Source organism: Lepidothrix coronata, unplaced genomic scaffold (assembly GCF_001604755.1).
Source record: "Lepidothrix coronata isolate B3197 unplaced genomic scaffold, Lepidothrix_coronata-1.0 Scaffold55, whole genome shotgun sequence".
Taxonomy (NCBI): Eukaryota; Metazoa; Chordata; class Aves; order Passeriformes; family Pipridae; genus Lepidothrix; species Lepidothrix coronata.
In genome coordinates, this window is record NW_016690235.1 from 704860 (window position 1) to 727234 (window position 22375).

The window sequence follows — 22375 nt, forward strand, 5'->3', positions numbered from 1 at the left end:
ACTAGGTGGAAGCAATTCTCTTCTGACTGCTTAGGAAGAACTGGGGATTTGTGGGGATTTTTGAAATTGATAGTGTTACTGTATTTTTAATAATAAATCTGACGGTTTTAAGCTTCGTGAAAGGTAAAACATCTCTTGTTTTCTAAAGCTACTGTTTAGATACACAATGACTTGGATTTTTTTTTTCAATGAATTTACAGTAATGATCTGATAATTCATTTTCACAAGTCTCCTGTTGTGCCCATGAGTAGTGCCTGTGAGTTCATGCATCTTTGTAAAAAAACTAGTATGTTGTTTCAGAATTTTGTTGACTTAGGTAATTTTTGAATACATACTCAGAGTATGAGCTCAGTTGTTAGCTCTTTACTCTTTCATCCTGTGATATTTCCTAAATTCTGCAGATTGCATCAGGTCACTTACTCAGCAGTGCTCCGGAGAACACTTTGCAGCAGGTGCTGTGTGAAGTGGTATTTGTGTCTTGGCAGCTGGCGTATTTTTCTCTCTGCTGAGTTAGTGCTTCACAAATGCACATGCATAGCCCCAGGAAAGGTCCTTGCATGAAATTTAGGTCATTTTCATTTTGAAAGAAGATTCCACTACAGAAGCCTTTTTATATCTGGTAGTTACTTTTTTCAGTAAGCAGTAAAAAGTAGCGTTGCTGTGCCATATTAGGAGTCTTTACCTAAAACGTGCCATGCAAACACTTATTATGCTTTTTTTCAACAGAAACCAAAAAGTAAAGGTATGTCTTTTTTCAGTTGAAATCGAGTGAAAATTAAAAAGCAAACAGCAATCATGCTGCAAAACCCACCAAATAATGAGAATTTAAATAAGATGTCAAATGTGTTGCTGTCTCATCTGAGATGAAAAAGACACATTTGAAGTTATTCTTCTGGCAGTGTACCTTTGACCTTTGGAATTGCATTGTCTATAAAAGCAACTTAATTTATATAAAAGCTATTTATAGTTTTAGAGGTGGGTGTATAATTTTCTTCTTCATTTGTCTAGTTATTTTGTAGTCCTGTATGTAGTAAAACCAGATGGTACCATGAAAATGCAAGATATGTCTTAAGGGCAGAGGCTCTAAGGAAACAGAAATTTACAGAAGTATTTTACTGTTTATGGCCTCATTAGTTGTTTAAGGTTTCATATGCCATCCTTTAACAAGTGCATGGTTAGTTGACCTGTTTCCACAGCTAGGGGCAAATCCAGGTGTTGTGTCTCCTTGACTTTCACACACCTCCTACATTTTGAGAGTTTGGGAAATCTTAACTGTGGTGTTTCAACTGGTATGAAGAGACATGTCCCAGATCATCTGGCAGATGATCACTGCCTTACAGACTAGATTTCCTGACAAGGATAGTAATCTCTGTAAACTTTTAGGCTGCTGCAGAATACAGTAAGTATTATGTATGCTAGCAATAAGTTTGGGTGTTTTTTCAAAAAAATAAGATTTGTAAATGCATGTTATGAAAGTTGCTTCTGTGTCCTGAATATCTATATATGTGTACCTCATGAATGAGGATATATGATGTCCATAGAATTTCTAAATAAAAAAAAAGCAAGAACTCAGGACTTAAAATCCCGCTTTTCTCCCTGGCAAGTAGCAACCTCTAAAAAAATAGTTCTGTACTGAACACAAAGTTGAGTTTGCTCATCACATCATGAATGGTAAATGCAGTCTATCAAATGCTTCATGGATCGTTGAAATTGTGATCCGTTCGCATGTCCAGTAACAGGCATCTTGCACAGTCTTTTATGTTGCCCTTCTTACTTCGGAGAAACTCTCACCACCAGTCTACCTGAAGTAGGAAATTGAGTCAATTATGAAAAATAATTAGGCAGCGATTATATTGTAGTTGTGAAAAAAATGGTAGCAAGATTGTCTTTTAAGCAAGAAGGGATTTTGTGTCTGTTTCCAGAGAAGAAAAGGAGCATCTTGTGGGCATATGCGCAATTACACTACTTACACATGGCTCTTTTCCTTTTGGAATATCACTTATTAAGACATGCTCGGACAAGGCCTTGTTCTTAATTTCGCTACCTGTTTTCGTATAGTGTAAGATGATTGAACTTTTGCAACCACTTTTTCAGAGTTTGAAAAACAGAATTATAGAGAAAGTGCTAAGACTTTTTTACTTTCACTTCTAATGTTCTAAATAGGAGTAATTTCTTCAGTTGAGCCACATTAAAATTCTACTGATGTTTGAATCTGTGAACTTTGCTTTGCGTAGATTTTTTATGAAGGATATGACAAAACTGTGGTCTTTGGAAAGTTCATGAACACCTAAATATTTACAGAATCTGGCTGGTCTTTTTTTTGGTTTAGAGCAGAATACTATGACTTAAGAAATCATAAGACAGAAAAGATTTTTTTGTGCCTAAATTACCAATTGTATTTCCTTTCTGTAAAATAATTCATATTAGATTGACTAGCGGTTTCTCATTGCTCTTCCTCCTCTCAGTCTTCTGCTTAGAATCAAGGTGTATTTTGAGTTTGTTCAGTGTGTACTATTCACACAATTTCTTGCATATTTGTATGTGCGCTTTTCAGTGGGTTTGAGTAGGCTTGACCTTGAGTCTATTCCTCAGACGGTTTTAGTACTTCCTGTGTTTCTCAGCTGATATTCTTTTTGCAGGCCACATGCTCTTGCTTGTGTATCATCCCTCTCTGTGAACACTTCAGTCAGAATGTAGACACACAAGCAGAGAGCCTAGAAAGTGACTTGAATTAGAAGAGGGTGTTTCATCAGAAATGAAGTATAATCTTCTAGAGCTCTGCACTTTTGTGTTTGTATATGGAAAATACATTGCATTAGCAATCAGATTGTGATGTGATTTGTTCACCTGCCCACGCACACATAAAAGATAGACTATTGTTCTGCTCTACTGTATGATGGAAAAGACTTATTCTTTCATAAGGGGAATTCTTCAAGGTTTGGAAAAGGAGGGAAACCCCAAAACCTACTTTCCAGTGAGGAAGTGAAAGACGGTTGGAGCTGTGGTAATCTGACAGCTCTTACTGTGATAGCCCATCACGTCCTCCAGAGAGAAAATCTGGAGATCTGGAGAATCTGTAAGAATTGAAGTGTGCCCCTTCAGAGCACAAGAATTGCAAAGAAGGGAGTTTCTGATTTATGTAATGGGGAAAGGGGAGTGATGAAAACCTGAGCGTGATTTCTTTTGTTTTTAAAGTAGGGAGGAGATGCCAGTCATGTGAACACTTTTATACATATGTATGCGCTTTGTATTTTTATGCACAGACTATTCAAATTCTGGTGGTCTAGTGGTTAGGGTGCAGCACTCTCACCGCTGCGACCCGGGTTCGATTCCCAGCCCCCCGGGCAGATGGAGCTCGTTAGCCCTGTGAGGCAATCCATCTAAGAGAAGGTCACTCTAAACAAACCTACGTTCTGAGGACCTCACTGCCACTGTCCGAGTTTCACTCGGCCCCAGCAGATGAACCTCAGGATTAAAGGGTGGGCTCAGTTCAGCGCACGCTGTGTCTCACCTAAAAAATCCACTGCGCAGGCTCGAAGGGTCAATGACCTTTCCCAAATCTTCGCTCGCGAAGACTGGCCATTATTCAAATGCATGGTATTTAAGTTCATATGAACTCCACTTCTCTACCATTTTTCTAAACTCCTTCGTAGCAAGAATTTTTCATACGTATCTGTGAAGTCATAATAATTCTGAACAGTTCTCTCATTCTGTTTACAAAGCAATTGATATCAGTGACACACGGCCTGTGCTTTAAAGCCAGTGCTTTACAAGTGGAATAAAACTCTACCTTTTTAATCTTTTCCATCTGTATGAACTGGGGCCTCTTTAGTAAAGGCCTGGTACATTACAAATTTATAGTGAAAATGAAATGAATGAAATGCAAAATGGAAACAAACCAATACAAGAATAGGCTGTGTGTGGGAGGAATATAGATTGTAAATCCTGTTCAGGTATGAATTTATACAAGAAAAGGTCATGCATACACACTGTTAGTATTTCCATTTTAAGATACAATCACAGAATCATAGGACAGGTTGGGTTGGAAGGGACCTATAAAGGTCATTTACTCCAACCCCCTTACAGTCCGATCAGGTTCTTCAGAGCCCTGTCCAACCTAATCTTAAATGGTTCAAGGTGTGGCACATTGACTACCCCTCTGGGACACCTCTTCCACTATTTTACCACCCTCAGTGTAAAAAATTTCTCCCTTACTATCTAGTCTGAATCTACCCTCTTAAATTAAAACTATTATGCCTTGTGTTTTCAATACAGACCCTAAACAGTCTGTCCCTGTCTTTCTAGGCAGCTGCCTCAAGTACTGAAAGGCCACAGTAAGGTCCATCTGGAGCCTTCTCTTCTCCAGACTGCGCAACCCCAGCTGTTTCAGCCTTTTCTCAAAGGAGAGGTGTTTGTCTCTCTGATCATTTTTGTGGCCCTTCTCTGAACCTCCTCCAACAGGTCCACTTCTTTCCTGTGCTGAGGAGCCCAGAACTGGATGCAGCAGTTCAGGTGGAGTCTCACAAGAGCGGACTAGAAGGAAAAAATCCCCTTATCCTGTTGGCCCCACTTTGTTGGAGGTAGCACAGGACACAGTTGGCTTTCTGGACTGTGAATGCAGGTCATGTTGAACTTCTCATCCACCAGCACTCCGAAGTCCTTCTCCTCAGGGCTCCTCTCAGTCCGTCCTCCACCCAGCCTGTATCCCTGCCCAGGTGCAGCAACTTGCACTTGGTCTTGTTAAACCTCATGAGGTTCCCATGGGCCCATTTCTTGAGCTTGTCCAGGTCTCTCTGGATGATATCCCATCTCTCTGGCATGTCAACTACTCCATCCAGCTTGGTGTCATTTAGCTGTATGTATTCCAGTAGTTTACTAAAGCTGAGTTGCTTAAAGTTACACTTTCTGTTTGGCTAGGCTGCTGATAGTGCTGCCTTGTGTTGTTTTAAACATTAAATGTGGAATAGAGCAAGGCTAGTTAAAGCAGTTAAGAATAATAATACATCTATAAAACATACACCTCTCCTCTTTTGTGAGGAAGCAAGGAAACGCTTTCTGTTTACACTTTGCCTCATTCTAAAATCTGATATTCACACAGGAAGCTTTGAACTTTGTTGTTTCTCAGGACAGAGGAGCAGAGCTAGGTTTTGAATCCTCAGCAGGAAAGGAATAGCTGGGCAATTGTTGCACTTCCCATGTCTCTAGATCTTACCAGCACATTTGCCTTTGTGTCTAGCTTACTGCCAGGTGTACCCCTTGCTGCTTGTCCCCCATTCTGCAGCCACAGCCTGAACACCTCCCCCTGGGTCTGCAGAACTATTCCAGGAGGGAACACTCAAGTGTTTCCTACACTGTGTTTTCTATGTTAGATTTTTGCTCCTAGAAATCACAAGGGAAAGGTGCCACAGGAAGAACCAGAGCAGATGACAGCAGATGACAAGCCATAAGAAATGTTCAGGTAGGGGTGAGCCAGGAGATACGGGACAGACTGGATCAGCTGCACACATGGCAGCAAAGGCAGATGACTGTAATGCAGCCTGGAAGCGGTCCATCCAAGTAGGGGCGAGATGTAGGTGAATTTACCTACAGAGCACCTGGCCCAGGGGTGCTCTGCAGCCCGAAGCAGGGCCCCTTCAGGCCCTGGCTCTGACCCAGAAACACCTGACGAGGCACAAGCTGGTTCCTTGTCTGTTTTGTGGCTGTGAAATACACTCACTTGTGGGTGTGGGGGCAGGTCACTTGCTGATATGTTCAAGACTCAGAGGTACCAGCCAGGGTCCCCTAAACCACTTCTCCTTGCTTTCGTCTTTCCTTCCTTGCCTAGGATCATTTTACTTCAGAGACATCCTGCCCCTTGCCAGTATTTTGCCTAAGAGAAAGGACTATTTGTGCAGCAGAGCTCAGGTTCTCCCAGTGCAGGAGCCAAAGTCACAGGAGGCCAAGCACACCAGTGCAAGCAGAGCTGGCCTGGCTGGTGACACGTCACTGGGCACTAGTCCTTTTTTACTGTCTGCCTCATTGAACTCATACCTTTCTGATGATGAACAGGATGGTGTGACATTCAGTCACAGATCAGGAAAACAAAGGCCTCAGTCAGTAAAGGGAATCACATGAGCGGGATTTCCAGAAATGACCAGTCCTTAAGGAAGATTTAAATGATCTTTTTCTGTAGATGTGGTCTTGATTTATTCATCCACGTTCTTTCCTTCCCTTCTTTAAATAATGTTTTTCTCTTAAGTCAAAAATCTCTTTTCACTCTCTATTTAAAAAATTATATTTAATATGTACATTAAACTTATTTACTCTTCAGGCACTTATACAAATGATAAACAAGTTTTTCTATTGTACCAATATCTCAACCATATTTTTTTATTTTATTTTAATAGCTGTGTTTTTGACTTTCTTGTTTTAAAATTCAGTAAAAACCTTTTGGATGTAAAGCCCTCAAATAACCATGAAAAAAATCCCCTGTTTACAAGAAATTAGAGTCATGAAAATGGTCTTATTTCAGCAAAGAGTTGTTTTAGTTAAAACCTGGCTTTAAGAGGAGTCTTTGGTTTGACTTCTCTGGACTGTCAGTTTCAGTGAAGAGTTGCCATGTGGTTTTGGACTTTGTGGTTCAATTTCATTATTATTTTTAAAGCTTTGTCAATACCGTAAAATGATGCAGGGAAGCTGTAAAGAGGGCTGTACTGGCACCAAGAAAAGGTCTTTCAACAAGTTATATTCAGTTTAACTGGCATTATGCATATCCATATATAGTGTGGGATAGAAATGGATTTGTGCATTCATTTTTGATGTGACTGTATGGGCAACTTACAGCCTTTCTTGCTTGTATTACATATCCAAAGGTTAGTAGCACAGTGTTGTCCCAGAGTTACTGCTTCAGAGCTGTACAAAAGATCATGTGACAGGAAAGGCATTAAATGTTCCTGTTACCACTCCTGGAGAGTGTCCCGAAAGTTCACATATTCCTTTTATTGCAGTGGTTTGCTTGTGCAGTCCTCAGCAGTAAGCAGTATAGGCATTAACTAGGGCTTTAAACAAGAATAAAACAGCTCATTTCTAGGAGTAAAGAAAAAATTTAGCTCTTCTAATGTGAAGTGGTTTCATTATAACTAATAGTGAACTGCTTCCAACGTGCTTTTTCTGAAAAGCATGATTACAGTATAACACCAAGCAGGCTTTTGGTCCAGGCCTGCAGTGTTTCTCTGTGCTGCTGCCCTTCCTGTCATATGCCTTCTTTCTTGTAGCTTGCCTTCAGGTTCAGAGGAAGAATTACCAGATGGATTCTTCTTATAGAAAATTAACCTGTATATGGAATGTTCAAGTGTTATCAGCATAGCACTGCTATGACAAGGAAGTGCTTAGAGTGGGACTATCTCTGGATAAACTTGCATTTTTTGCTGTGTTCTTCTCTCTTTTCCTGGTGCTGCTACAGATATTTTAGTCTGTTTTGCTGGTGAAGAGTTAAAAAAAACAAACTTCAAGAAAGGCAAGGTGCTAACAGCACCTGAACACACTGGAGGGTCTTGCTTTCTTCTCTCAGCCCACCCACTGCAAATCCTCACCTCTGTAGCGCTCCCCCCTTCCCTTACCCGCTCTAGGTGGTGTTAAGTCAGTATTTTTTCTGTGTGGATTTTTAAACCTGTTATTATGATGACCTCCCAGCAGACTTTTTTTTTTTTTAATTTTATTTTTAAATGTTAAATTTTTGGAAAGGTTCTTTTTTTATTAAAAAAGTCATACTGGACAAATACTGCAGGTGGAATAACTCCTTCAGAGTTTACTTTCTGGTCAGTGAAGCAAAAATAAAATCTATTGCTTTCAATTATTATTATTATTATTACTCCTTTACATTGTTGCACACTGTTCACTTTTCTTATTAAAACAGGCACTTTGTCTTCTGTATATGTAATAATTAGTATTTCTTACTAAAAACTAAATATGGCAAAAGACTCCAACCTTTAAAAGCACTTTGTGTTTTTCCAGATTTTGCTCTCTTTTACCCACTTGCTAGGGCTGCCAGTGCTGGATGACTGTTTATTTTCATGATTTGCATTTTCCTGTCAAATTATAGAAAATTTAAAAAGTAATTGTTGTGACCTTAGTCAGCGTCTTTTTGTCCCATTTCCCCTTGTGCTGCTTATCTGGAAAAATGATGCAAAACTGCTGCATGCAATGCACATTCTATCTGGCCTTAAATAAGAAATTCCCAAGTTTTTCTTGGAAATTGAAAAATTCTTAAGAGAAATTAATAACAGTGTCTCCTGGTGATCCTGAATGCCAAAGGAAAGGAAGATACGAGAAATATACCAGATGAATCTACCCTGACATATATATCTTCCTGTCACTCTGTCTGTTGACAATGTCTGTGCTGAGGAACCACTGAAATTAACAGAGAATTTATGGCTCTTAAGTTATGTTTTCTTAAGTTTGCAATGGACAAAGGACAAAAAGATTGGCTGTCAAATGTCATTTGTTCATTTATTTTGTTCAGATAGGAATTCTCTCTGTACATATTGCAATATCTGCAGTTGCAGATGTATTGAAAAGACCTGAAGCAAAGACCATTTCCTGTTCTTGCAAGCAGCCATGCAGTACACCTCATTAACTCAGAAAACTCTCAGTTTTCGTAGAATCACAGAGTATGCTGAGTTGGAAGGGACCCATAAGGGTCGTCAAAGTCCAAATCCTGGCCCTGCACAGAACAGCCCTGAGAATCACACCATGTGCCTGAGAGCACTGTCCAAACATTTCTTGAACTCTGTCAGGCTTGGTGCTGTGACCACTTCCCCGGGGAGCCTGTTCCACTGCCCAGCCACCCTCTGGTGAAGAATGTCTTCCTAATATCCAACCTAAACCTCTCCTGACACATCTTCATGCCATTCCCTCTGATCCTGTTGCTGGTCGCTGGAGAGAAGATATCAGTGCCTGCCTCTCTGCTTTCTCTCGTGAGGAAACTGTAGACCACTATATAAATCTTATTCTCATTTCAATCCTAAACATTCGTAGCTGGTTTCTTCACTGGTAGTTCACCCATAGCCTGGTTTTGAAAAGAACATGGTAAAGAGAATTACCAAAGCAGTCTGTTTGGCTAGGTAAGCTTTCAGGAGTTTCTCTTGGGGGTGATTTTTGTCAAGGGTAAGGTAGGTCTTTTTCTAGCTAGGGATGCTTTTCTGGCCTGTTAGCTTTATTTTGGGCATACTGTCCTTGAGTTGTATCCCTTCCCCTGTTTCATTCATTTCTGAATAAAGCAGAGATCACGTAAGCTTTCAAATTTCCTCTTCATAGGTTACAAAATGTATGAACCTGAGATTTTGGTTACCTCATGTAAGACAACTTCTTCTTTGTCCATGTCTTCCTTGTATCCTGTGCACTGGTTTCTCAGAGCTCTGTAGCAGTAATGTTTGGAACTTCAGACACTAAAGTGGTCGCACCTGAGCCTTGAGTACCTTTGGTGGCACTATTCTAGTGTTACGTAAACCTGTTTCTTATACTTTTTAGAGCAGCCCTTCTTTTCTTTCTGTTGTCATTTTGGTGACTAACACTCATTCTGAGATGTACTAATATGCCCTTCCTACTACTCAAAGGAAATTAGAATATGTAGTATAAATTCTTATTAGTAGGCCCAGGTGTATCACCTTATACTTTAAATGGATGAATTTAATCTTATTTTTGCAAAACAATAGTTGTAAAGGTTATGCAATTCTTGTTGTGTAATGTCTCTATTTCTAGCATTGAGCAGCAAAATTAATCTGTAGGACTGGGATTTTGCACGGTGATTGTTAACAAAATGCCAGACTTAGTACTTCCTTTTAGCCTTGAAAGAACTCCTTTAATAACCTTTCTGCACACCAGTACTACTGCTTTCAACATGATCTATGTTTCTAGCTCCCTATTTAGCAGTTATTTGCCCTCTTGACAGGTCTTTTAACAAACCTCATTTTCTCCTGCAAAATGAATGATTTTCTATACTTCAAACATATGTGCACCTATCTGTATTCCAGCTGTTTGAAAAATCCATGCAATTTCAGAGAGATTTTGCCTGATGTAACTTTGGCAGATTTGCATTGCTTTTCTTTTGGTTCTCTCCATGACATCTTTCTAGCTCTAAAATCCTGGTTTTCTGTGCATAAGCACTGCATTTGTTACTCTTTAGTTAGATATCACATCAGCAGCCTGATATCCTGGTGTTCAGAAAGCCTAGCCATATCTGAAAATATCTGTACAAGTTCTTTCAGACTTCTGGGGTCGATAGTATCCATGCTTCACCCTCTGTGCTCTTGGTTGTGCACACTGAAGCTGTTTTCCTTTTTGCTTTCAGGCTAGTAGTGGTAATTTCCATATCAGTGTGCAGCTGTCATCATTGCCATTGAAATTAGAGGGAGAAGTAGTTGTTCAGTGTTGACCTTGATTCAAATTCCCACTGACACAGATTAGAGCTCTGTACCAATATTGAAATCCAATTTAGGGGGTTGGATATTGCTAGCTGACTGTGAGGAGGTTACTAAGGAAGTTGCCTTCTAGCCAGTGCTTTCGGTGCTACTAAATTCTCCTTTTTCATACCATTTTATTTCTTGCAGTGGGTTCTGTGCCCAGAGTTTCGTATTTTTCTTCTCCTTGGCTGTTTCAGGTAGTCTGATAAATAATACTGCTTCTTCCAAGTCTACCGTCATTTTTGGGCACCTCTGTTTTCCCTGGATAGCAGCAGATATACTTCAGTGCAGGGTTCTGAGTTGGGGCTGCCAGGCCATCATGCTCATATTTGCTCTGTGTTTTACTTGACCAGTTTTAATTTGCCTGCAGGCTTTGTCTGTCAGGGGTTTAAGACTCAATGAACAAGGAACTTCTGGGGGAGAGAATAGCTGAGAACCCTGATGCCAAAAATATTTCTAAAACCTCTCTGAAGTACTGGTATTTGTTTACTTTTTTAGATCCCCCTTTCCCAGATGTAGAATTTGTTGCAGTAAAAGGTTCTGCACCTTTGCTTAGACTCCGGAAAGCAGAAGATCAGAATGGACCGATCAGGTTTGTCTGTGTGCTCTTCACCCTTTCAAAAACCATTCTGCAGATTTATATTACTAACAGATTGAAACTGTTTCTGAGGGCTGGATTATTTTTATTAGCAATGGGAGAAAATTTATGCTGTAACTCATAGTTTCTCCTCTCTTAGCAAAGTAGTATTTACTTCAGACTCCTCTCTGTTTTCTGGAACAAAATCTGGTTCTGATGATTGTGAGTTTCCGCAGTTGGCTTTGTGGTTTTGTTCTGTTTTGTTTTTCTTTTCCCTTTATCCACAGTGAGGTTGCAGTAAATCTTTATTGATGGCTCCAAACACACCTCTACTCATGTAATTTTCCTTTTCCAACAAACTCATGCAATCAATTCCCTTTTTTTTTCCCTAAGAGCCAGAGTAAATAGTGAATAACAATTTCAGAATTTATGCATGTTCTGAAGTAGTGTTTTCATGTTAGTTTATTACAATCAAAATGTATTTCTAGAGAAAAAGGATTTACCCCTTACTAAGTGCTGTTGGTGATAGAAGGGAATGGTAATCATAATTCAATATTACAATGAATTAGAAGATATTTGAAAGTTAATAATGTTTCAGGAAATGTCTAGTTTAAAAACCCTAATAAATAGCCCTGCTGTCATTGGATACCACAGACTAAACATTGTTTTGAGAGGTCTGAAGACAGATTTTATTTATTTTTTTACAAATGGTACCTGTCCTCTCAATAGAGAAAGTCTTGTTTCTGGGAACTTACAAATCATTTTCAGAGGCAAACTATGTCTTATTTCATAGTGAACTTTGATGAGAGGAGGAGGGGGAGATAGCCTGAAATATCTCAGTTTGATGTTCTTCTGAACATAAATAAACATGTAACATTAATGTGCATGTCATGAGGAGCTCTAAGCTGTGCATTCAGTACTTTTGGTTTAAAATGCAGTGGAACACACACAGAAATATTTAATATAAGAAGTGTTCATATTGGACGTTGATAATAAAGAACAGTTAAGGGGCTACAAATAGAAAAGGCAATATGAATTGATGAATGTCTGATGCTTTGTTCATTGAAGTAGGGGCTAATATTTATTTTTTTTTTTTCACTCTAGTCTGTATCAAGTGATTGTGCTTCCTCTGGGTTTGCAAAGCACTTTTATTTGTGACTCCTTTGCTACTGCAACTTTCTTTAGTAACACCACTGATGTTAAAGGATATGTGGCAGCTGAATTTCAGGCGAAAGATGTTGCTGATAACATGTCAATTGCTCTTGGAGACAGACATTACTACGGGAAGTTTTATAATGCTCCTTTAAAGCTGGGAGAAGAGTATTGTGTTTTCTTGAGAATAATAAGTGAGTGGAATAAGGTAATGGATATTTTAAAACCTCTCCTTTACACCTGTTGAATGAAATGTTGCTGGGGAAAAAGAGGAAAATTTTAATATGTTAGATTTTTTATGATGCTCCAAGGATCTGTTAGTTGACTTAATTAGATTAAATCTGAAGCTCTTTAAGTATCTCTTATAATTCCTTACAGATATTTATGTCATTGTAATGTTGAAGCAACTCTGGATGTCAAAAGACAAACAGAAAATTAGTAAAAATGAAGGGCGATCACTGCCCTCAGTAATTGAGGGTGTCTTTATTGGGCCAGAATTTAGTGAAACAGATTAGTATGAGAACTTAAAAACTACTCCTTCACCCATTTTAATTTTAATCCAGTGTTTTATAACAAAATATTCCAGTTCTCCAAATGATGTGGACAAACTTGAGCTCCACTGGGAAAGCTTTGTGGAAAAAAAGTATATTACTAGCATTAAGGTTTTTATAATTTTAAAGTAAATATGCATTTTCAATTAGAAACAAGAAGTTTCTAACATGTACACCTGATCTAGTTTTCTAGTTGTATCTATCTCAGGGGTCAGCAGTTTTTAATTCTTTTATAATATAACTTCCGACAGTAGGAAGTTCTTCTCACGTGGAGCAGGTGATAACTCTTTATGTGCAATACAGTTCCTGAATCTCAAATACAAAAACTGAACTAACCAATCCCTAATAAAGAAAAAAAAACACCTAAACACTTCCTCACCTTGCTATCTGAAGAAAATTAAAATAGAGTATTTAGGGCTTTGTTTATACAGCAAAAAACAAGGAAGCGTGCAAAAACTGATCTGTGAGTCACTTATTTGGAAGCCTACACATGAACCTCAGTAAGTTAAGACAGCTTTTGTTAAGAAATGTAATGGCCTCAGTCCAAACTGAGTGAAATAAAACAAGTGCAGGTAGTAAGATGTTTCTGGTATCTGCTGACCTGTGCAGCACATGTTTTGTATAGTATCTACTTTAACAATAGACTGAGAAGTTTTCTTATAGCACAGGTGAAGTGGTTTCTGATCATGATGTAAGTCTGTTTGTCATAAACTTTTAATTGATTGTGTGAGAGGAAAAAGTAGGGAAATGACAAAAGAAGGCATTTCAGTTCATAAATAAGTTAGCCCAAAATATCCTGGAATTTGGACAATGAACTGTATTTTTTAGAGAAATTTACTCTGTGGAGCAGAATTGTTTATCAGTCAAATGTATAAAAGTTTGGCCTCTATAAGCACTGCTAAATACATCCTTGAATTTAGTTCATTTATCCTTGGGTTTTATGCTTTGATTTCCCTAGCTTTTTCCCTTCAGTATTTTCTGATAGTGGGGTATTTTTCCTTTTGTTTACTTGTGTGGAGGCCTTTCTTGCACAGAACAGAGCTGATTGCTTATACATCTCTGCCAGCTTGTTTATTAAGTGGCTTCTAAGCTACATTATTCTTTCTCTTTCTTACAGATTATTTCCTGATCTTTAATTGCTAGCATTTGCAGATGTATTTTCTAGGGTGCTGATTTAATGGATTATTATTGCTGTCATTTGTCAAAGTCACTCTTGCTTCCTTCCATTTAGAATGCACCAGCTCCTTAGTATACATCTAGTATACAGTATGGCTTTTGTTAGTTGATGAAGTACATGAAGTTACATACAACACTTATAAATCGTTTTTAGGATCACAAATACTAAACAGCTTTGTTTCTCAGCTCTGCTTCTTTGAAATGTGACTTAGACCAATGTTTCAAAAGTACTGGCTTATCTTCAGTTCTCATGCCCTTGTATTCTGTGCAATTATTGGTATTAAAAGGTTAAAAAAAATCAAAATTATGAATTGAGGGTTGTTCAGTTTTGAGAATTATTTGCTTGGCCCTCAATTATTAGTACCTGTGAAATCAGCATTTCTATAGTGTCTTTAATTTGTTAACACATTTCCATTTGAATACAGACAAACTAGAAATAGATGCCATAGACTTCTAACTAATGTTCTCATTACTGACTTTTATGTTCTGGCATGCTTCAGGTCCCCTCTGTCTCCAGAGCCCCTCATACTGAGAATGGTACAATTTGTGTCATCATGCTGTGCAATCATGACTTGATTGTAAACTTTATTGTCATTATTCATAATGTACCTGACATATTATCATGTTCATTTATCCATTGTTCAGATTTGGAGGTCTTGAGAAGGGTCTCTGCTGTGAGGTTTTTACTTTCCATTTATTTTTCAAAGTGGACTATTTAAAATGCGTATTTCACTTATGCATTTCATGCAGGATATCCAGATGTATTAAAAGGCTGGTCAAATGATCCAAGGAAATCACTGGGGATACACATGGAAAGCAGTTAGGAAGTTAACCTTACTTAAGTGGAACAAATTGTCCAGTGTTGGAAAGGTCCATCTTCAGGAGGGATGATCCTAATTAAATAGCTCAAATGCACCTGTTACCTATTTTAATCCCCTGTGATTACTTTATGAATTCCATGTTGTGCAGAAAGCCAAAGCTCACAGTGAAGGGCAAGAACTAAAAAAAAAGCGTTTGGAATTTAAACTAATTTGAGAGTAATGTCTTTAGCATAGCTTTTGTTCAGTGTCAGCATCAGCTTTTTTTGAATCAAACAGTTTGTGCATCCAACAAAAGTAAGAACACGACTGTGAAAAGGTGAAGGTGACATAGTCTTTTCAAGAATAAAGCTGTGGGTTTGTTTTTGTTTTTTTTTTTTTTTTTTTAATTGGAATCAAAACAATCCCTACTGTGAGGAAAATCTGTTAAAATTAGCCTAATATGAATTATCTGAGGAAAGTGTATATGCATGACAGAATGCTTTTCCTTCAGAACTCTTTCAAGTCTGCAGCTGTGGAAGTGGTTTCTTTCTGCAGTTTTGCTACCTGTGTTCATCCAAGTTGTAATATGGACCTTGAGATCGATGGATACTCAAGTATTTAGAGGAGTAATTTAACTTTTCAGTAAAGGTGCTAATTGTATCAGAGAAAGGGATTTATAGTTTGATTTAGTATGAAGTGCAGAAAGGTGAGCTTTTCTGCTGAGATTCATGGGACCTCTGTAACTTCCCTGATAGGCAGGAAGTAACTAATTTTCTGCACGCTAGAGGGTGTCAGGAGGCCTCTGGTGGTCTAGTGGTTAGGGTGCAGGACTCTCACCGCTGCGACCCGGGTTCGATTCCCAGCCCCCCGGGCAGATCCATCTAAGAGAAGGTCACTCTAAACAAACCTACGTCCTGAGACCCTCACTGCCACTGTCCAAGCTTGCTCGGCCCCAGCAGATGAACCTCAGGATTAAAGGGTGGGCTCAGTTCAGCGCACTCTGTGTCTCACCTAAAAAATCCACTGCGCAGGCTCGAAGGGTCAATGACCTTTCCCAAATCTTCGCTCGCGAAGACTGGCCATTATTATTAGAGGGTGTCATAAATGTAGCTATTTCAAAATGATGGCACTCATGCCAGTGCCTCCAAAATCTGACATTTGGGTGAGCTTTTAAACCCACCCCTTGTTCTTTATTCTTCCTCTTCTAAGAGGATCTTCTTTGTCAGTCTTTTGTCTTTTTAATTGACCAGAAAATTCCTTATAAAAAATGGGTTGAAGAATCACTGAGATTCCACAGTTCAGCATGCAGACACAAGAGATAAAGAATGCAAATACATGAGATTAAGCATACAAAAGTGTCTCCATCCTTTTATGCAAATACTTAAAAATGTAACCTATTTCTTAGAAATGTACTGTTATTCTGTACCTAAATAGACATTTTGCTACATGAAAAATATACGAATTGTGTATGCATTATGAGAAAGTCTGTGAAAGTAATTTAGCAGGAAAGCGTGTGTGTAGAAGCACTACAAAAATAGACTTCACAGTACTTACACAATAGACAAGAACTTAGAACAGAACTTCTTTTGTATTTATGACTGTGAAGTGCTGGGGGAAAAAGCTTTAAATGAACCAAAGCTTACTGTAAAAAAACCAAAATTGTTTAATAAGTCTGCAAAAGCAGACCCCTGGTTACATTTATTCAACTGGTGTGAACATGAACCATTATAAGTATTCTATACAAATTGTTAGAAATTACCAAACAAGTTGTCTTAACTGAAGAAAATGCTATATCCAGTATCTGTAAACCACATCATTAGGTACTATATTTTAACATATATGTTCTGCACGGGGACAGAGTTAATACAGCATATTCAACCTTTGCATTTCATGAATTCTGAATCCCTATCGAAGAAACTTCAAAGATCCTTCCATGTTATTAACATGCCCAGGTTGTAGAAAGAAAGGAAGAGTAATGAGCTAAAAGACAACAGTGAGCCTTTCATCAAAATTCTATCTCTAATCTTATCTTTATAATTTATAATCTTTTAAGACAAGATAGAGGTTGCTGTTAGGGGAATAACAAACTGTATTCCCAATAGTAGTAAAATACAGTATGTTGTGAATGGCTGATCTTTCAGAGAGTGTTAGTAATAATAAATGTCTCCCATGAGAAACAGCAATTTTTATGTTTTCACTTTCAGGTAAGAACACAGTCCTGTGCTGTTTGGGCACAAATTAAAAGTAAGTCAATTTTTCCTTCAGTAAGGAAGTATAATTTGTCATAGCTTTGCTTGGTGGCATAAACTAATAATTGTTGTGGCTGTTTCTTCATTTGCTATTAATGATCTGTTGATTATGAGGATTGAAAAGGTTAGACACAGAAAATTTGCCTTCCTCTTCAATATTCCCTTCTAATGGATTCAGCAATCCATTCTAAAATGGATTCTCTTATTTGTCCATGGTTTTCAATGTTGCTATTTCTGTACATCACATCCAAATCTTTACAGCAATTTTTGTGCACAAAGGATTTGAAGCAGAGAAAATGCAAATTTTAGAAGTCTATTTTAAGATAGCTCTATATTGGCTTAAAGAGTAAAAAAAACCCCACCAAACCAAACAACAACAGCAAAACCACACACACAAAAACAACCCCCCCAAAAAAATCCCCAAAACCAAGCAACAACAATAAAAAAAACCCACAAAGCAAAACCAACTAACCAACCAGCCAAAAACCCCACAACATTCTAGCTTTTGGAGGCCACTTTATTTATTTTGTAATGTTCAGGTAGTCCTCAGAGAATTAAGTCTTTTTATCATCTCAAAAAACTAAAAGATTCCATGCAAAAATGAAAAATATGGCTAATTTTTGTGCTTGTAAGGACAGTTTCTTAAATATATAGTGGCATAGCTTTAAAAAAACCCCCAAAAAGTAAATTTCTTAGCATGGTTTTATTGCAATTTACTTTTAATTATAAAATGTTTCCAATTAATGAGCGTACCTCAGAGGAGTTCGAAATCCGCTAGCGGTCAAGTTTTGGTATTTTGTTTGTTTGTTTGAATGGCTCGATATTTTCTTTCAGGTTTGTCACCCCCTCCTCAGTACATGATTGCTGTTGGATTAGGGTCAGTGGCTGCCATCTGCCTTATACTGTTCCTGTCATTCTCAGCGGCACGGTACGTATTGTTACTAACTCCAGTTCTGTGATCCTCCTCTGCGACGCTTACGTGTTTTTGTTTTCAGATGGTTTTTCTTGCCAGCCTGCTTGGTTTAGGCATCTTGGGTTGTTAGAAACTGTTTTCGGGAGTAGTTTTGGTGGCCAATAATTTGTTCCATTGCTTGAACTGATGTTGTCTGTATCTTTGCAATCACTGGCAAAACATCTGAAAATCATGGGGCTTGTCTTAATAAAGGAAAAATTCAAGACAGTGAGTAGCACCAGGACTGCAGTTCAGAAGTGTTTTGATTTAATAGGAACTAAATAAATGAAGTTTATATGCCACTGAAATGTTGATGTACTTTGCTTATGTACAAAACCAATTTTTAGTCCTCCCAGCTTTATTCAAAAGGCCTAAAAGGATTGTTTTTCAGGAGCGATTGATCTTTAGCTAAAGGCCACGATAAAAGCGTGTTAGAAATTTTTAAGAAATTTATTTATGTTTCATGATCCTTTAAGCAGGGTTGGTAACTTTATAATGGTCTTTCTTTCATAGGTAAAACAAATATGCGAGTTATGTGATTGTGGATGTCTGTGTACATGTAAAATCTCTTAACTAAAAATACGTCTTTGTTGTTGTTTTAATATGCTTATCTCCAGGAATAGTCTTCTTACTTATGTCCCTGGAAAGGTCAGGAGCCTCCAGCTCGGGGGCTGTGAAGTACAGCATTGATTGGTTAAGCTGCTTATTTTGCATTTGGAAACAGAAGGAGTTAGTCTTATATAGGGCTGGAAAAGTAGGATTATTCTGATTGTTTGTGGTTGTCTAAATTTAAAATCAGTTCTTGCAATCAGAGTTCCAAATTAAATGTTCTCTGGTGTCCTTCTTTTTCTTTAAGTACTTCCCTTGGAAGTAGCATGCAGTGGTAAACTTGAGCTTGTAGTCTTGATTTTTTGGGGGGTTTTGAAAACAATGCCAGAGTCAGGTTTGATATTTGAGGAAGAAGGGGCTATAACTGTCTTGGTTTCTAAACTAGTCTTCCTAGCAGGGGGCTTATTGCAGGAGGAAGGGCTCCCCTAGCCTGTCACGATGTGAAAGGCTTCTCAGTTATTTCTGTTTCTCTGGTGAAAACATGACAGAGGGATATTAGTACCTTTAAAAACTGTGTCATATCAAGTAGGATCATAGTCATAGGATAGCAATCTAAGAACACAGACAGCATGGGAAAAATCATGGATGAGTATGGACCACTTGTGAGTGAGTGTAAAGAAGATAGACACATTTCAGTCTCTTTTTAAAAGGAGTGAGAGCAGATGAAATCCTTAGGGAGCTGGGTACATTGAGTACATTTGTCAGGGGTCAGGCTGTAGCTCGGTGTATTTTTGCGGAAGAGAATTTAACGCTTCAACAAGTATCTTTTAGGTCCTTGATCCCATGTACAGAGAAATTCTTGAATCCATTCTCCTGTTCTAGGGAACATCATGTAGAGAGAGTCCTTGGCAGAAATTAAAACTCCCCCATCTCAGTAGGAGGCAGAGAAGAGAAAACCCAGATGTCAGTTGTGATAAGACTTCAGAGTGCTCACATGAAGTATCTGTAATATTTATACATAACAGATACTCTTTAGTTGTAATTAGACATCAGTTTAATACATTTCTGAGTAAGAATATGACTTGGGAAAAAAAAAAGCATGTGAAGTCAGCCTTCTGCTCTGTTCAGTTGCAGAATCATGGTCCTGTTTTATGCACTGTACTCCAAGATAGATGTGGCCTAGTAGGAGAAAGAGGGAGAGGAATTTGACAGGAGAGACCTGAGACCTATTTGATCCAACTTCAAGCAGGGCAATCTAATGGCAGAATGCTTAGCCTGGCAGAGAAGATGCTGCCAAGAAGCATGATATACAAATACACAAAATGCCATTACAGAAAGGCCAACTTCCTCCTGTTCGTAGTGCCAGTGGTACGTGTACCATCCATGGACAGTGAACCAATGTGCTTCTGAACTGTAGGAGAGGGAGGCATGGGAACACATTGCTGTGAATGCACCTTCTGGGTGGTCTGCAAAGGCAGGTTAAACAAACTTGTCAGTAATGACACAGCTACAGCTGATCCTGCCATGGTGTCAGGTGAATGGTCTCAGATTATTTCTTGGGGTCCCTGTAAGCTTCTGTTACAAAGAGCCGCTATATTCAAGTGCTCACCAGCTTGCCACATGTCTGCAGCCTCAGGGATTATGTTACTGCAGTGGATTAGATTGTGAATTCCCACCAGTGTGGTTGCTGACAGCAATTTCAACTGTTCCTCAGTGAGTAAAAGTCTGAGACTGGATTCACACAGTGAAGTCTGACTGAGGTCCTTAGATGTTTAATTTTTTCATTTAAAAAATATGTTAGTGTATAGTTATTGTTATTAAAGTGGCTAGTTACTCACACAACCTGCTCCATTCCTCTCAGTTCTTTGTTTTCTTTTATGTGATACCTGTTCATATGCATAAGGACAGTGCCAGAACTTTAGAGTTCTGTGGATCTGCACTGGGCATGAGTGCTGTTGATGGCAAGGTTAACCTTGGTCAGGTGATCATCAAGTAACCTATGGGAATGCTTCCAACCTATCTCATACTGGCTGTAATGTTCAGAATTTATATCAGCACCATGGGTCCTCAAAAAACTTTAGAAACATTGTCATGTATCCCATCAATATGAGAGATACAAGTTCTTTGTCAAGTCCATGCTTGCATGTTGAATGATTTGTAAGTGTTTTTTCTAACTGGAATTTTTTCTCTTTCTCCAGCTCTTATCTCCACAGCACAGCGCATCCCCCACCTGCTGCTGTAGCCTGTGAGGCTGTACATTTATCTGCTACGTTAGATGTGGCACAAGCAAGGATTACGTCATCATTCCTGGAGACTGAAAATGTGTCTCTTCTCTGATGGGTTATCCCCTGAAGTCATCATAGAGAAAATGTACTCTTATCACTGCCAGCGTCTGTCAAGTATGGACATATCTGCATGTCACATATGTGCTATAGCGGTTGAAATGTATCTGTCATGGGAAGTCAGATGTTTGTTGTCTTCCCTTATTCCAGATGGTGTGGTGTGTAAAGGAGAACCTTCCCTCACAAACAAATTTGTGTCTGAGACGTTATCATGCATTATGTGTGTTGGCCACAGGCTTTCAGCTATCCCAGCTGCATGAGCGCCTAATAATGAGTGCTTGTATTGTACTCGATTACATGAATAATCCCCTGATCCAGTTGAGACTGTCTGAGGATTAACTGATACTTTAGATACCTTTGGACACATAAACTAACCCATTATGAGAGAAAATACAGCTCTACCTTTATATGAGATAAAGTACCTGTTGTAGAACAATTTTATCAGTCACTTAGTAGTAGTGGTACATCAGTAACATGTACACTTGCTAGCCATGAAATTGTCACATTCAAATAGTGTCAGCAACAGATGTGTTTCAGATATATTGCAATCATTGCTCATAGAAATTAACGATAATTGCAAATAATATACCAATCTATAAAACTGCAGTTTGCCAAAAAGCTGAGTAGCTTTAATGGCACGTGAAACTAATTAAAGGAAGGACCTACCTGTGTTAAGTGCAGTTTGTTAATCTCTGTTCTATAATTACTGCTGAGTAAAGCCAATAAATTGTTTTTAAATGGGCTGGTGTGTAACATGTGGTTAGAATCAATAAAGTACAATTAACCAATTTCCTATGTCATACTCCCATTTGATATATTTTTTTTTCTCCTGTAAGAAAGAATCAAGTGGCTTTGGCTACTTCCACTCCTGTTCAGAAGTCGCTTTGATATATTTTAGCAAAATAATTCTGTTAGCTCATGAAATAAAGAAGCAAGAGTTTTGCTTTTTACTCAGTTTTGTGATTTTTTTCAAGTTATGTTTTGTGTTTTACCACTTCAAATATATGCTACCCATTTTTGGAACTGTAGGTTATTCAGATTCCTACTGGTTTTATAATTTTAGATGTCGTGTCTCTCTAGGCTTTGTAATCAATTTTTTGGTATTGAAAGTGTAATGGCAGATTTCATACTTAGTAGCAGAGACGAATGATAGCCAAAGAGAGTTTTCAATTGCAGCATCTGACTGAGAGTGCTTTTTCAGATCTGGGCCCATTTCTGTTATCCAGTATTTCCACTGCTTACTAAATCTGCCCTTCAAGTTAGTTAGTACATGAGTAAGAACACCTTTATTTGGATTAGGGATTAAGAGTTGATGACATTTTCTGTTGCTAATTGAGAAAGGACGATTTAACTGTTCGTAGTGGACAACCGTGTCTTAATTTTTCAGTTTTTCCTGTGGAATTCATTGACACAAATTCCACACCCAATTTCCTTTCTCAGTTGAATAGATTGCAGGGTTTGGTATAGCAGTACAAACTGCACGACTTCATTCTAATTCAATCTCCTGCAGCTCTGGTCCTGTGAGAGAGTTCATGAGCAGGTATTCCTGTATAAGGGAGAGCTAGAGAGGCAGGAAATTATTTAAAGA

At 38.4% G+C, this 22375-nt stretch overlaps 1 protein-coding gene across 1 annotated transcript in view; it reads left to right on the top strand.

The window, feature by feature from the left end:
- The window catches only part of SUSD1 (sushi domain containing 1), a gene marked incomplete at its 5' end in the record, with an annotated part of 42256 nt that extends 20599 nt beyond the window's left edge, over window positions 1–21657 (top strand). Inside the window, 5 exons of the mRNA XM_017816353.1 lie at window positions 10938–11031; window positions 12121–12376; window positions 16900–16939; window positions 17779–17872; window positions 20644–21657. Of these exons, the coding sequence (XP_017671842.1) occupies window positions 10938–11031; window positions 12121–12376; window positions 16900–16939; window positions 17779–17872; window positions 20644–20782 (623 nt within the window). The remainder of the gene's footprint in view (window positions 1–10937; window positions 11032–12120; window positions 12377–16899; window positions 16940–17778; window positions 17873–20643) is intronic.
- Between the last annotated feature and the right edge of the window lie 718 nt (window positions 21658–22375).